This window comes from Sinocyclocheilus anshuiensis, unplaced genomic scaffold, assembly GCF_001515605.1.
Source record: "Sinocyclocheilus anshuiensis isolate Anshui unplaced genomic scaffold, SAMN03320099.WGS_v1.1 scaffold476, whole genome shotgun sequence".
Classification (NCBI taxonomy): Eukaryota; Metazoa; Chordata; class Actinopteri; order Cypriniformes; family Cyprinidae; genus Sinocyclocheilus; species Sinocyclocheilus anshuiensis.
In genome coordinates, this window is record NW_015554139.1 from 940,206 (window position 1) to 956,582 (window position 16,377).

General features: G+C 37.3%; 2 protein-coding genes across 4 annotated transcripts in view; both read right to left on the reverse strand.

The window, feature by feature from the left end:
- Window positions 1-8,389, reverse strand: part of LOC107670530 (GEM-interacting protein-like) — a 28,516-nt gene extending 20,127 nt beyond the window's left edge. The window contains exons 1-5 of one of the 2 annotated variants that reach the window (XM_016463175.1): window positions 8,326-8,389; window positions 6,780-6,908; window positions 4,520-4,613; window positions 4,059-4,152; window positions 3,839-3,902 (exon numbers count right to left, since the gene is read on the reverse strand). In XM_016463175.1, the coding sequence (XP_016318661.1) occupies window positions 3,839-3,902; window positions 4,059-4,152; window positions 4,520-4,613; window positions 6,780-6,828 (301 nt within the window). In that variant the 5' untranslated portion in view covers window positions 6,829-6,908; window positions 8,326-8,389. Of the gene's footprint in view, window positions 1-3,838; window positions 3,903-4,058; window positions 4,153-4,519; window positions 4,614-6,779; window positions 7,026-8,325 lie in introns of those variants that run through there. The other variant, XM_016463174.1, reaches the window with a different exon arrangement.
- A 1,229-nt stretch (window positions 8,390-9,618) lies between these two features.
- LOC107670492 (procollagen galactosyltransferase 1-like) overlaps window positions 9,619-16,377 on the reverse strand; it is a 14,367-nt gene continuing 7,608 nt past the window's right edge. Inside the window, exons 4-13 of one of the 2 annotated variants that reach the window (XM_016463112.1) lie at window positions 14,949-15,083; window positions 14,651-14,855; window positions 14,177-14,296; window positions 14,024-14,100; window positions 13,834-13,940; window positions 13,615-13,747; window positions 12,578-12,705; window positions 12,268-12,474; window positions 11,238-11,566; window positions 9,619-9,978 (exon numbers count right to left, since the gene is read on the reverse strand). In XM_016463112.1, the coding sequence (XP_016318598.1) occupies window positions 11,299-11,566; window positions 12,268-12,474; window positions 12,578-12,705; window positions 13,615-13,747; window positions 13,834-13,940; window positions 14,024-14,100; window positions 14,177-14,296; window positions 14,651-14,855; window positions 14,949-15,083 (1,380 nt within the window). In that variant the 3' untranslated portion in view covers window positions 9,619-9,978; window positions 11,238-11,298. Of the gene's footprint in view, window positions 9,979-10,892; window positions 11,131-11,237; window positions 11,567-12,267; window positions 12,475-12,577; window positions 12,706-13,614; window positions 13,748-13,833; window positions 13,941-14,023; window positions 14,101-14,176; window positions 14,297-14,650; window positions 14,856-14,948; window positions 15,084-16,377 lie in introns of those variants that run through there. The other variant, XM_016463113.1, reaches the window with a different exon arrangement.

The following is a 16,377-nucleotide window of genomic DNA, read 5'->3' on the forward strand; positions in this document are numbered from 1 at the left end:
TCTCATTCTCATTACAGTGATGTGTAATTAATGTAATTCTCATGCAAAAACAACTCATTCTCATTACCGCAACATGAAGTCTCATTCTCATTACAGTGATGTGTAATTAATGTAATTCTCATGCAAAAACAACTCATTCTCATTACCGCAACATGAAGTCTCATTCTCATTACAGTGATGTGTAATTAATGTAATTCTCATGCAAAAACAACTCATTCTCATTACCGCAACATGAAGTCTCATTCTCATTACAGTGATGTGTAATTAATGTAATTCTCATGCAAAAACAACTCATTCTCATTACCGCAACATGAAGTCTCATTCTCATTACAGTGATGTGTAATTAATGTAATTCTCATGCAAAAACAACTCATTCTCATTACCGCAACATGAAGTCTCATTCTCATTACAGTGATGTGTAATTAATGTAATTCTCATGCAAAAACAACTAATTCTCATTACTGCAACATGAAAAGTCTCATTCTCATTACAGTGATGTGTAATTAATGTAATTCTCATGCAAAAACAACTAATTCTCATTACTGCAACATGAAAAGTCTCATTCTCATTACAGTGATGTGTAATTAATGTAATTCTCATGCAAAAACAACTAATTCTCATTACTGCAACATGAAAAGTCTCATTCTCATTACAGTGATGTGTAATTAATGTAATTCTCATGCAAAAACAACTAATTCTCATTACTGCAACATGAAAAGTCTCATTCTCATTACAGTGATGTGTAATTAATGTAATTCTCATGCAAAAACAACTAATTCTCATTACTGCAACATGAAAAGTCTCATTCTCATTACAGTGATGTCTAATTAATGTAATTCTCATGCAAAAACAACTCATTCTCATTACTGCAACATGAAAAATCTCATTCTCATTACAGTGATGTGTAATTAATGTAATTCTCATGCAAAAACAACTCATTCTCATTACTGCAACATGAAAAATCTCATTCTCATTACAGTGATGTGTAATTAATGTAATTCTCATGCAAAAACAACTCATTCTCATTACTGCAACATGAAAAATCTCATTCTCATTACAGTGATGTGTAATTAATGTAATTCTCATGCAAAAACAACTCATTCTCATTACTGCAACATGAAAAATCTCATTCTCATTACAGTGATGTGTAATTAATGTAATTCTCATGCAAAAACAACTAATTCTCATTACCGCAACATGAAAAATCTCATTCTCATTACTATGATACATAAAAGTCTCATTCTCATTACTGTGATGTGAAAAAATCTCATTCTCATAAAAAAAAAAATCATTGTCATTACAGTGATGTGGAAAAGTCTCATTGTCATTACTGTGATGTGAAAATTTATTTTGCATTACAGTGACGCAGAAAAAAATCTCATTCTCATTACCATGATTTGAGAAATATATATATATATATATCGTCATTACCGTGATGCCGAAAAAAAAAATCTCATTGTCATTAATGTGATGTGTAAAAAAATCTAATTCTCATCACTCTGATGCAAAAAAAACTAATTTTCATTACAATAAACATAAAAATGTCATTCTCATTACCGTGATGCAAAAAAAATCTTATTGTCATTATGTTGATGTAAAAAATCATATTCCCATTACTGTGATGTAAAAAAAGACAAAATAATTATGATGCATTATTTAATTTGTAAAGCAAAATATAATTTCTTCTATTTCTCATACTAATTTCTCTTGATACTGGGGTGAATTATGGACGATTCCTTGTGAAATTAAACCACACAAACTGGTCAACCTAGCCATTTGTTAATTAACAATTTAAAATGAATATATATGAGTTAATATTATGTTAGGGGATACAAGACAATAAACTCACAGTTTTTATCCAAAGAAGTAATGAAATGTCTCTGCTTAGTCAGTCCATTTGGCTGATCAGATCTCACAGTGGGAGACAGAACTATAGAATATATGGTTGATACTGAAGTCTGTCTCAGATGTGAGTAATGAAGGTGATGCGCTCCGTGAGTACAAGCCAAGGTATCACCTCGAAGGTCACTGTGCGGATATTTTATTTAAACTTTGAGTGTTAACGTAATCCCTAATCTCAGCTACCAAACAGCTATAAGCTCACAGAACAAGCAGGTCTAGCCAAGGAAGATGACGTCAATATACAGTGGGTATAGAAAAGAATCACCCCCCTTTAAAATAATCACATTTTGTTGCTTTGCAGCCTGAAATGAAAACGGACACAGTTTTTGTTTTATCCAGCAGTCCATCTTTGCAGAACTGCTTAAGTTCAGTTCAATTTGATGGGGAGCGTTTGTGGACTGCAGTCTTCTAGTCATTCCACAGATTTTCAATAGGGTTTAAGTCTGGGCTCTGACTAGGCCATGTAAGTACATTCACCTTTTTCTCCTTCAACCACTATGTGGTCAACACTGTGTGTTTTATGTCATTGTCATGTTGGAAAGTAAACCTTCTTCCCATTGACAACTTTCTGGCAGAGGGCAGCAGATTTATCTCAAGAATTTGACAGCATTTTGCCCCATCCATCTTGACAAGTGCTCCAGTCCCTGCTGCAGAGAAACACCCCATAACAGGATATTACCACCTCCATGCTTTATTGGAGGAATGCTGTTATTTGGATGGTGAGCTGTATTGGATTTCTGCCAAACATATCGTTTGATGTTGAGGCCAAATAATTATTCCACTTCTTAGTAATGGATTCACTGTGCTTCTAGGCATTGATAAAGCCTTTGACATTTTATTTGTATCCATCTCCTGACTTGTGCCTGTCCACAACTTTATCCCGGAGATCTTTTGACAGTGCCTTGCCACCCATAGTTGATTATTTGCTTCAGTTGTACTACCAAGGACTGAAATGCTCCAGGAAAGCTCTTTTCATTCTGAGCTAATCAAAATGACCACAGCTGATCACAGTTGAAAGTCAAATGGCTTTGTGTGCCATTGAGAAGGTGATTTGCTACACCTGATTGAGTTTACAAGCCATTTTTAGGAGGGGGTGATCATTTTTCCAACTGAGTGATTCTGTTTTTTATTTTTATTAGATTTTTTTTCCGACATGGTGTTATATCTTTCACTTGGATGTTATAAGTTGCACTGAGTAAATACAGCTGGATAAAACAAAAACTGTGTCCGTCCGTGTGTTTCAGGCTGCAAAGCAACAAAATGTGGTAATTTTAAAAGGGGGGGGCGGGGGGGGGGGCGGATTCTTTTACCCACTGTATATTCTATACAGCACAGCCATCACCTAGTCAAAATAATCTTATCTTATCTTTGGTTACTACTCTCCTCTTCATAATTTATAATTCATATCCATATATTACTTTCTACTCTTATTTTATATAAAGATTACAGTTCTAATGCTTACATGCTATCCTATGCTATCCTATCTCTCTACAGTTTTCAGAGAGATGGATCAGCGGGAAAAACAGAGAGCAGCTGTCTGCCGCTTTAATCTGCTCTCTAACCACCGTCCGGTGCTAATCTTGTTAGCGAGGGGCAATTAGTCCATGTGGCTAATTACATGTAAACAGTGCAGGTTGAAGAAGAGAGATTTAGTGGCGTGACATGATGCCTCCGGGCCTGATCAGTCACTCTTGCTTTGCTTTTCTCCTCTCAGATAGATCAGTCACTGCTGTCTATGTCCAAATGATGGACAGAAGACCATGTTGAATCAAGCAACCACCATGAACCTGGCTGGATGTATGATATTCATTCTAATATTTGTGAGAGCACAAACAAACTGTACATTGCAAATCTCATTACTCCTCCACCCCTGTTAGTCTTCCTCCAAATGTCCAGCAAACAAACACCCATACAAAATGGTCTTAAAAAGAATTACCGGTTATGGCTCCGTCTTTTTCCTCCTCCTCACGGCAGATCTTCAACGACTCCACATCTTCACCCTAAAAAACACACAGCTTTTAATATTCACCGTAAACCACATGGAGTCTTTTGAATACTTGCTTGAGAGAGATTGTTGAACCCAAAATTATCACGAAATATGAGTACGAGTATATGAGAAAGAGAGTGGGAACAATAATTCATCAATCATGTCTCACTGTAATATCATCCAGATCAGCGTTCAGTGTGGTGTCTGTTGAAGTGTCTGTTAAAGACAGTGAGTCTGCTTCTTGTAGCAGCTCATCCACAGTCCTGAGAAATCAAATCAACAGACAGAAACATATTAAAAATTAAGCGTTCTCACAGAGCCAAAATAGAGCCAGTATTTAATTTATTCAAACTATTTTTATGCTTTTAAAAAGAAAGGTTCTTTATTGGTTCCATGAAGAACCTTTAACATTCTTTATAGTGGAGAAAGATTTTTTTAGATGATTAAAATGTTCGTCACAGTAAGAAATAATTGGTTCTTTTAAGAGCTCTTCAATACAAGGTTCTTTGAGGAACCCAAAATGGTTCTTCTACGGCATCACTGCAAAAAAAAACAAAAAAACAACCCAAAACTTTGGAACCTTTATTTTTAAGACTGCTATTTCACGACAAAGTGAAAAGGTCTACATACGAGCATGTTAATGACAGATCCAAGTTAGCGTCAAAATCACGTAAAATCTCACTGTAACGCTTGGTTTCTAAGTGCCGGACTGGGGTACCACCATCTGAAACAGAAGAACATGACAGGTCATGATGCTGCATGTGATTGTTTTTAAAATGAGAAGCTGATTATATATATTTTATATAAGTTATAAAGTCAGAATTGTGAGATATAAACTCACACTTCTGACTTTTTTTCTCAGAATTGCGTGATATAAACTTACAATTGCGAGTTATAAAAACTCGCAATTCTAAAAAAAAAAAAAGAAATTTGTTCTCGCAATTCTGACTTTTTTTCTCACAATTCTGACTTGAAGTTTATATCTCGCAGTTCTGACTTTATTTCTCAGAATTGCGAGTTTATATCTCACAATTATGACCGTTAAACTCGCAATTCTGAGAAAAAAAGTCAGAATTGTGAGATAAAAAGTCGCAAATACCTTTTTAATTTTTTATTCAGTGGCGGAAATGGGCATCCATAGAAAACACATAGGCTACAATGACCAAGACTGGCATTATTTGTACAGTTAAACAAAAACATTAATATTAATATGGTTACAAAATAGAATTGTATGCCATCAATCCTATAAACTAAATTCTTTCATTTTCTAAATGTTTTTTTTTGTCTGTTTTAACTATACACAATATAACATGGGGTGCAAGTAATAACTTCCTAATAAATTCCTAAAGGAACTACTGTACCTTACAGACCAACTGCTGTTCAATTAAGTCTGATTGTATAGGATTAATCCATTCAGTCAATTTACTATTAAATTCAGACTTTTTATTACAGTCAATTTACTTTTATCTGGGTGTTTAAAGAGAAAGAAATTCCTTCCATCAAATATATATTGTGTAATATCTATCCATTCCTTAACCGTAGGTGATCTTTAACCATTTTCTTGTAACTGCCTTTTTACTACAGTAGCTGCCAGGAGAATCAATATCAGTTTCTTTTTTGTTGTTGTTGTTTCGATATTATGAAAAAACTATAATATATGTAACATGGACAGTGTAATGTAAAACAAGTTAAAGTATGATAACACTTCTTTGTGAAAGAGGTTGTTGATTGTGCTTAAAGTACATTCACTTTTGTGTGAACACTTGCAGGAACTGGAACTTAAAACTAGCGTAAAAACAATTAATGACTCGGTGAAATATGCATTTGACATCAGGACAGGAAGTCACACTACTGAAGTTCACGCAAACATTTCGTGACAAAAGCAATAAAGATAAAGCAGCAAATGTGAATTTTGAATCACCTTGCACAAATCATTTTATTGCATATTTTAAAGCACACGTAAATTGCTTATCTAAAGTTTAGACATGCTTTTCTGAGTTTTTACTTAACATGAACTCTTGAATGCGCATCTGCAATACTGTAAATATGGCTCTGAACATGCGATGTGCCACACTTATGCTGCACTAACAAAGAAAGTGTCACAGTCAATCTCTCTTTCTCTTTTTCTCTGACATGCTCCATTTAGGTCAACCGCATCCTGTCTAGGTTTGTTAACATGCTCTGCTACAGAGACAATAAGGACTTGTTTTTGATGAAGAGATTAATTCAGCTGTATGGAATAAAATTCACCCACCGGATGTCAGTCATCTCAAGGATGTGCACTGCGGTTATGCTGTCAGTTGACACATTATGCTGTTAGTTGATATATATAGAATGTTTTAATTCTCATTCTGATACTAATTTCAAACTGATAATGTTAAATGACATGTGACACTTAAAGTGGTTGAAATGAGAAGCACTGCATCTATCGCAAATTATTTGAAACCAGTGCATGTGACTTCCTCCCACTGAGGTCTTATTGAGGTTTATTTCCACATCCTGGATTTAATCGAGTTATATGTTCTATGAGAATTTCTAAATAAATAAAAAAAAACTATTAAAGTATAAAATAAACTAAATTACTAAAGAACATTTTTTTGTTGCATTTTTTTTTTTTTTATGTGGAAAGAAGTCACAAGTCACCCCAAGATGTGGTAATTTTGTACATTTGTCAAAATGTCCTGCACATGAAAACTTCTTTGCCATGCAACTTTTGTACAAAGGCAAAATGGACAAGACAGGAAGTGCTCTGATCATGCATTGATCATTGCATGCAACACAAACACGCAAGCACGCACATGCAAAGAAAGAGAAAGAAAGCGAGATATACACTACTGCAGAATAAAGCTACAACAAAAACAGATTCTCCTCAAAGTCTGATGTAACTCACCCTGAACTTTTGGTTGCCTCAACTGTGCAGTCTCTGCTGCCTCCTCCATCTAGTCCTTTACTGATGAACCAGCAGCTCACAACAGACCGTATTCGTGTTGTCATCCAGCAGTTAGTCCATCCACCCCAGCTGAAGCTGATTCGGTCAGAATCATCACCTTTCACCGAACACTGACACAGGACATGAAGACTGTGTGGGTTTTGTTAACTCTGCTCTCTCTTCTCTCACAGCGCCACTTCTCTTCCTCTAAAGCGAAGGTTGGCCAATGTTCTTTCACCATCATATGAGGAGGAAGTTTGTCTCACTATCACTCTCAGACACACCTAACACCCCCAACTTCTGCTAAGGCCTGAGATATTTCTGGTAATCTGTGGCAGCGTTTGTTGCAATGTTATTTTGTTAGTGATTCTTTGTTTGTGGCCTTTCAAAGGCTCTTGAATTTGGAACTACTTTATTTGGGCTTCAACTTTCATTTATCAAAACTCTAAACAATTTTATTCTGCATTTGCATCAAATGAATACCAAATAGGAACTTTTATGCAGTAAAAACCCTTGAATTAGCAATAAATGAGCCTGAAATCTTGCTTTAGCATTCACCCAATGAAATGTATCCTCACAACATTGCCCCCTGGTGGTTGAGACACAAGTAACTCTGTGATGGCCGAGTCGTTGATTTTGAGCAAAATCATCTCTCTTCTACTACTCACATATACACCTATGGACATGAGTTCAGGAAGATGTTATTTAAATTATATTTCAAATGAATGTGTATCCACCTGTGTGCTAACACTATGGATGCTCTTCGTGAACTGCACAGCTCTATGAACGAACAACAAACAACCCTGACGACCTTTTCATTATATCTGGTGATTTCAAACATGTAAATCTAAAGTCAGTCCTGCCGAAGTTCTACCAACACGTGAACTTTGCAACAAGGGGAAACAACACATTGGACCAATGTTAAACACAACAGTCCAATGTGAAAAACATTCAGCCACTTGTAAAACTAGCCAAACCGGTCAGAAAGCGGATGACAGTATGGCCAGATGATGCTCTCTAAACACTCCTGGACTGCTTTCAGGACACAGACTGTAACAAAGTGGCAGCCTTCAGGAATGACTGCCTATATCAAAAAGTCCATCGATGACGTGAGTCACGTGACAGTCCATCACCACACGTGCCAACCAGAAACCATGGCCGACAAAAAACCCGAGACCCGAGATGATGCTTTCAGATCAGGAGATAAATCAACCCTCAACACAGCAAGAACCCGCCTGTAACATTGACTACAAGCCCCTGCCACAGGCCTGTGATGATCACACATCCCTCCCAGATACACTCAACCACTTCTATTCACGGTTTGAGATGCAGAATAACACATATGCACCAAAATCCACACCCCAACCACCAGATGCTCTGTCTGACTCTGTCTGTCCTGGTAACATGCCTGGCAGTGTACTGAGAAACTGTGCTAAACAGCTGACCTGCTAGGCAGTCGTCCTTTACTACACATACACATGAATTATTTTCATAGTAAAAAGGATACAGTACTCAGAAACACCCTTGCTCCACCGACTGGCTTTCCAGTACCAAGGTAATGATACTCTGAGATCTGGCACAACCTTGTGGCACTGTGTGGAAAACGCCCACAGCTTCATAACGGGTCCTGTGCTGGAGTGCAAAATACAGATTACTGAAGTCTGAAACACATACATAAATCATAATAACTCATGTACTACTGTTCAAAAGTTTGGGGTCAATAAGTAAAAAAAAAAAGAAAAAGAAATTAATACTTTTATTCAGCAAAGATGCATTAAAATGATCAAATGTTACAGTAAAGATATTTATAATGCTACAAAAGATTTGTTTCACATAAGTGCTGTTCTTTTGAACTTTCTATTCATCAAAGAATCACAGTTTCCATAAAAATATTAAACACAACTGTTTTCGACGCTGATAATAGTGTGATAATAATGTTTCAAATCAGTATATTAGAATGATTTCTGAAAAATCATGTGGCACTGAAGATTTGAGAAGCAATGCTGAAAATTTAGCTTTACCATCACAGGAATAAATCACATTTTAAAACATATTCAAATAGAAAACAGTTATTTTAAATTGCAATAATATTTCACAGTATTACTGTTTTTACTGTATTTTTAATCAAATAAACCAAACTTTGGTGAGAATCTTTGGTGACTTCTGTACAGTAGCATAAGTAACTTTTTGTTTACTGGACTTCATTCTGTACAGGCCTCTACGCTTGATTTTTGTTCAAATTTAAAGCACTTAGTGACACAGGTAAGAATTTCAACGAACATTCAGCGATCAGTTTTACATCTCAATACAACATCCATAGCATGAATTGAAAAACTGAATTAATAAATTAACTAATAAACACATTTTGTTTCGGGAGTCAATCTCTCAAAGCCATGCAACATCATGGTAGCATCTATCACGACACTGGTACAATAAACAGTCAGAATAATTAGCAACTGCATAACATCCTATAATACACTACAAACAGTTTATTCTGATTCTGAATCTTTTTAGATATCCTCTAAAGCGTCTAAGCTAATTTTACCCACCAGCGAATTGAGATCTATACTCAAAGCAGTAGTCACATCATCTATTTTCAGCATGCAGAAAAATGGTTTGCAGGCCTGTGCCAGCATCATCATGTTTGTCTTGTGGCTACACAGCTGTGATATAATTAAACCTGGAAGACAGATATAGATGTTGATATGACTGACAAAGTGGTCAAATTAAATGGCACGTCATTCAGTATCTCTACAGAAATGACATGCAGCCTCCATCTAACGAATCTCCTGAAAAAAAAAGAGACATACTATTTCTTTCAGTGAAAAATGTTTTAACCATTCTTTATTTTTAAGGCACAGCTGGTGAAATACAGTCACGGTTACATACATAGCGATAGTACGACATTGTGACTAAACAGAGCAATGACAAAAAATCATATCAAGCACATTTAAAGCCTGCTCAGCTGTGCCGTGTCAAAAAAGCAAAGAAGTCAGAATCAAAAACTGGGAATTTTGCCGTGTGGAATGTGTGAAGACCTTTAATTGCTGTCCTGATGATACGACAGAAAAACCACACAGTGAGGCTCGTAGAGTTGTTGGCTTTGATGAAGGGAAGTAACAGTCTGAAACACCACCGAAGCGGATAATGGCATCAAGGCCTAAAAATAACAACATCCCTCAAGTTAAAATAACATGCTTCATGCCTTACAATAACACGTTTAATTTCTCGTTTATTACGGTTAAGAATGACTATGTTCATGTCTGGAAAGAAAAATATTAGTTACATGCTTTTTTCAGAGTGACAAACACCAGTGGATGGATTCACAAAATATCCTTAAGATAAAATTCTTCTTAACTGCTATTTTCTTCATAGGAACAGAACTGGAGAATTTAGCATTACATTACTTGCTCACCAATGGATTCTCTGCAGTGAATGGGTGCCGTCAGAATGAGAGTCCAAACAGCTGATAAAAACATCACAATAATCCACAAGTAATCCACACGACCCCAGTCCATCAATTAATGCCTTACGTAATCTATAGAAACAAATCTAACATTAAGGCACTTCTGGCCAAAATACACAAGTCCATAATCTATAATAACACTTCCTCCAGTGAAAACATCCATCTCGTGTTGTCCTCTCACATCAAAATCCACTGACATATAATAGTTTAGAATATGTTTTGGACTGTTTTTGCTTGTAAATGGTGCTTGATCTGCTTATATTTCTCCCGTTTCAGACTAGGCGAATTTTTCACTGAAGGAAGCAATATTATGGACTATGGATGCATGTTTTGGCCAGAAGCAAAGGTTTGAAGTTAAAATGCCATAACGGTCGATTCATTTCTTACAAACATGCATCTTTTCACTTCACAAGATGTTAATTGATGGACTGGAGTCGTGTGGATTACTTGTGGATTATTGTGATGTTTTTTTCAGCTGTTTGGACTCTCATTCTGACGGCACCCATTCACTGCAGAGGATCAATTGGTAAGCAAGTGATGTGATGCTGTTTTGTCCACATCTGTTCTGATGAAGAAACAAACTCATCTACATTTTGGATGGCCTGAAGGTGAGTACATTTTCAACAAATTTTCATTTTTGGGTGAACTATTCCTTTAAGAATTTTTCAAGAATTGCCCTCAAGAACATACTTACTAACTTAACATTTATCTTATAAAATTTGCTAAATTGTTCCTTAAGAAGATTTTCATGAATCCAGCCCCTGGCATTTTTAATTGCAGGATACAGTGAAGAACAGGTGCTGCTGTCATCGGAAAGCGCAGTCAGGCCTCTGTTACAAATTTCATCTACAAATAAAGGGACAGACGTTTAATCTAAAAACTTTTTTTTCAGACAAACGATTTAAAAAAAAATCTATAAAAAGGCCTCTTCTGGTCAGTTATATTGTTCTTACATAGTGGAACTAGACTTCGCCCCCAGAAACAAGTCTTGTGGTGTGTCCAAAACAATGTCTCTCATAGTTCATCTCGGGCTGTCCTGTCCAGAGGAGACTGAAGCACATCTGAGTTTTGGGCCTCTGTGCTGATCTCAGCCTGTTCCCGGGTCTTACCCGAGCGCTTCCTGTCCCAGTCTGTGCGCACTTTCTCATTGTCCCACACCGTGGAGGTTTCTGTGTCACTGATATACCCAGGTTCACCCGTGTAGTGTGTAGGAAACACAAGCAAGGGCTCCGCTGAGAATGCTTTCAGGTCCCTTGTCTCAAACTGGTCCATATAATCCGATCTGAAGATAATGGTATTTGATGTGGATGAAGATGAAGACAAAGAAGTGATTTTAGACATAGGCAAAACATATAATAACAAATAATAATAAAAATAAATACATTTTCTGAAAACTGTTTGCTTATAAAAATGGTTGTTAGTGTGTTTGCTATATGGTTGCTAGGGCATTGACAGGATATTCTGGGGGTTGCCATGCAGTAGGTAGGGTGTTGAGGGTGGTTACCAAGGTTCAACTAAATTGCATTTAAGTTTGAACTATAAAGCATTTATATTTAGTTGTTATTAATATGCAACTAAGTGTTAAAAAACAATACATTCATTTCACTATGGAAGCTGTTTCCACCACCGAAAAAAAAATAAAAAAGGTAACTGCAAATTGACTTTTTCTCAGAATTGTGAGAATACAAACTCGCAATTGCGAGAAATACTATGATGAAAACTCACAATTTTATTTCTCGCAGTTTGTTTGTGTGCGTGTAAGCATATACTGTATGTTTTGGTGTTCAGTGTGTTTGACTGACTGATATCAATTACATTCTAAAACTTGCTTTAGACTATAAATCACAGGACCTTCTGGATGACAAAATACTACAACTTATATTCTAGAAAATACTTAATGTGGAATAATTGATCTAGAACTAGAAGCAACATTACAGGCATATATGGGATGTGTAGAGGATTTCCTCCATTTGTAGTACTTACACAGGATGCTTATTAAACATAACAGGAAGGAACTCGTCCACAGGCAAAATTTTACTGAGTGGTTCTGCTTTGAGGAGCTTTTTGGCTCCTTGTAATGACATCATGTAACCCAAGGTCCAATAGGAATAGTCCGCCTCCACCAGGTTGCGAATATTCGGTACTGCTTTTTCAGGTCGGTCCACTTGCATCCTCTTCCTCCCAATATAACTGCAAGGGTTCAACAGAATAACCAACATGAACAAATCTCCCAACAAAACATAACCCAAAAATTTAGTGCAGTCAATGACTGAAGACAAAAAGAGCCGCTCACATGAGGTCCCAGTCCAGACCCTTACTCTCCACCTCACTCATCAGATTCTGCAGGCGGCGCTTGAAGAAAATCTCAAACCGCAAATCATCTTCAAGCACCAGTGAGGTCTTCAGGCCTCGGTCTACAATCTGTGTAGTACAGCATATAAACAAAACTTGAGCGGCCCATAAAAACCCTTAGTCTATATTCACACTCTCTTCCAAAACCTAGTGAGCTGCCGAATTAGACACTATTTTAAGGCAGATATTACCAAAGACTATAGATATACAAAGATGGTTAACTCCTATTACTTGTAAATGGGAGAAACTGCAACATGCAATATGGCAGAATACAGTGGTGTGAAAAAGTGATCCTGATTTCTTATTTTTTTGCATGTTTGTCACACTTTAATGTTACAGATCATCAAACAAATTTAAATATTAGTAAAAGATAACACAAGTGAACACAACATGCAGTTTTTAAATGAAGGTTTTTATTATTAAGGGAAAACAAAATCCAAAACTACATGGCCCTGCAACACTTTTTCACACCACTGTATGTCCCGCCTTCTAAGTGAAAGAGCCAATCGCTGATTGGTAAAGTCATTGCGGTTCCCATAGAAACCTGAGACTCGTGCTTATGATTGCACATGCGCATTGGCTGGACTAGTCTGAAAAATAAGCCCGTGTCATGTCATGGTTTCCACAAAAATATAAAAAAATATGAATTACATTTTAATTACATGCTTTCAAAATAATATGATAATAATAAGAACTTATTCTCGAGCAGCAGATCAGCATATTAGAATGATTTCTGAAGGATCATGTGACACTGAAGACTGGAGTAATGACGCTGAAAATTTAGCTTTGCATCACAGGAATAAATGAGAAAATGGCTATTTTAATTAGTAATAATATTTCACAATATTAGTGTTTTTACTGTATTTTTGATCAAATAAATGCAGCCTTGCTGAGCATAAGTAGTCTATGTAGGCAGTAGACAGTAAGGCAGCTCACTAAAGTTTGGAACAGAACTACAAACTGGGATATGAGCCAGACCTCTTTCCAGATGTTATAGTGGGACAGGAAGCAGCCCAGCTCTCCTCTCGTCAGAGGTCTGCCGTGGTAGGGGTCACTATAGCCGGGAAGCATGTGGATTCCCATAGCATGGATCTCACTGACGTTCATAGCTCTGGTATAAAAAGAAAGGCTGTGAGTAAATGTTTCATCCTGGAAATGAATGCTGCATTTGTTTGAAGGTAACAGAAGTGAACTTACTTGCCATCAACAGCAGCGATAATCTTGCAGTCGATTTCTTGCTCTCTCAACGCCCCCAGCATGCGCTCACGACGGTCGGTCCGCTGCTTCAGGTTGATCATAAACACCTTTTAAAACACATAATAGCACATACTGAATACAACGTTACCAAAGAACCATACCAATTAATACAATTAACCCACACTTTTACCTCATCAAAGCCCATTTTGTCAGGTCTTTTGACAGGTTTGGGCAAGTATCTGGAAGGCTCAACTGGAGGATTTCGCACTGTAAATTAAAAGAAGTGGTTACATTTCACTAAGCATTAGCAGACTGTTCTCTTCTTTGTAAAGCTGAAACGTACCATTGACCTCCAGCAAAGTATGAATGAAGCTGTCGGCCGCATCCTGCATGGTGCTGTGGGCACGAAGAGGCACTGGGAGATGACCGTAGGTCTCCTTGTTGCAAATAAACATTTGGACCTCTGCAAAAACCACAGAGAATACAAATAAAATTGTGAAATGTTATGCACAATATCCTCTTAAAGGAATATAATTTTTTCACCCTCATGTCATTTCAAACCTGCTTGATGTTCTTTCTTCTGTGGAACATAACAGTCTTTAAATAGATATAAGAATAAGATAATATCTTTTACAAAACAGTTACATGCAAAAAAGTCATTGCTGTCCAAAATTTTGGACTTCACTGCAAACATACTTCAAAATATCTTCTGTGTTCCACAGAAGAAGAAAAAAAGTCGTACAGGTTTGGAACCACATTAATGATTTTAATTTTAAGTTAACAGGCATGCATTGTGGATATCTGTCGTGGCACCCACCTGCCATGCGGGCTGAAAAAGCAAAGACTATAATGTCGTCAAAGGCCCAGGTGTAGTCTGGATGTGGTGGGTGAAAAGCAAGCAGTCTGGAAGCTTCTTTCCGCAGGTCAACCAGGAAAGTCGAATGCACCATGGGAACGGCAAAGCAACCCCTACGCACTTGCTTGCGCATGGGGATGTAGGCTGGGGTTCGTTTATAGTAGCCCTGGAGAAGTTTGATGAGATGCTTTTTCATATTTCTGGAGAAAGCGTTATGAAAGATTACACACACACACACACACGTTCAGAGGAACTGTACCTGGGATGTCATTCCACACCAGAAGTTTGAGTAGGCAGCACGAGACTCCATCATTGGTGCCACAATTGTCTTGTTCTCCTTTATTAGTTTCCATAAGACATCTCGGTTGATCAGGAGATTATCACAATCAATCATCTGGAAAGATAAAATAATACATTTTCATGCATGCATAAACAAGCTGCCTACAAAAACAAAAAGTTTACTCAAGATAATCACCAAAAGGCATATCATGAAGTAAAATTAAGTACAATCATCAAATAAATCAGTGGTGTTCAATGTTATTGATTGTGTCCAACAGAATATTCAAGGGTCCCCCATTAAGATATTTCTCCTAGTGTAATAAGAAAGCTGCTTGTATTCATTTTTTGACAGAAACTGTGAGTCTGGCTTTAATTAATCCTGATTTATTTTGTAATTCCAGAGGTTTCAAGAACCTTAAAGGGGTCATATGATGCGATTTCAATTTTTCCTTTCTCTTTGAAGTGTTTACAAGCTCTTGGTGCATAAAGTAGATCTGTAAAGTTGCAAAGACTAAAGTCTCAAATCCAAAGAGATATTCTTTATAAAAGTTAAGAGTCAACCACGCCTACCTAAAATGGCTCGTTCTAACACGCCCCCACGTCTACGTCACCGATGTGGGAAGATTTGCATAACACCGCCTAAATGTTCACGCAAAGAAAGAAGGCATAACTGTTATTCTCGCTGTAGTACTGTTGCTGCCGCCATGTCGTGAAGGCGCTGTGTTTCATTGTGAAAGTGAAACTACTTTGTTTGGCCTTCAAAAAGAGGACGATATCCGCTTCGTCATGCCTGGAGCTGATCCGTGCTGGTTGCTGAGGAAATACAACAACTTCGCGCTGTGGATCGCTGGATTGGCTTTCACCGTGGACGAAGCGGAGTCCAGCCCGGGGTCATCACATGTGGTTGCCGCAAGCCCGCTGGCCGCTCCTTTGTCGTTTGGCCTTCCAAAAGAGGACACGACTAGAAATCAGTGGTTAAGTTGTATTTACAACACTGTTCCAGAACACTTCAACCCAAATATTCAGATGTGTGCAACACATTTCATGGAGGACCGTTTCCTGATCCTGGGAGAGTAGACTACAATGCCGGCTGTTCTGACTCACAGACTGTAAGTACGTTTTTAATATTTAAAGAATTTGCCACTGACGATTCAAACGCGAGTTTTGAGCAGTGTAGAGTAGCACTTGTTTGTCATTTCTCCGATCACAAATGCAGACATGGTTTTATGTTTATGCGGCGCGATGCAACGCAACGCGTAAAAAGACAGTATAAGTAATTATAATGCGTAATTAAGTCCCCACTGGATGCAACAAATGCCTCGTTTATAATGGGTTTTAATGTTTTTGTCTCGTCGCTCTGGCCTGACAGGGCATCACAGTATGGTGAGGGGCGTAACATTTCCGTCTCA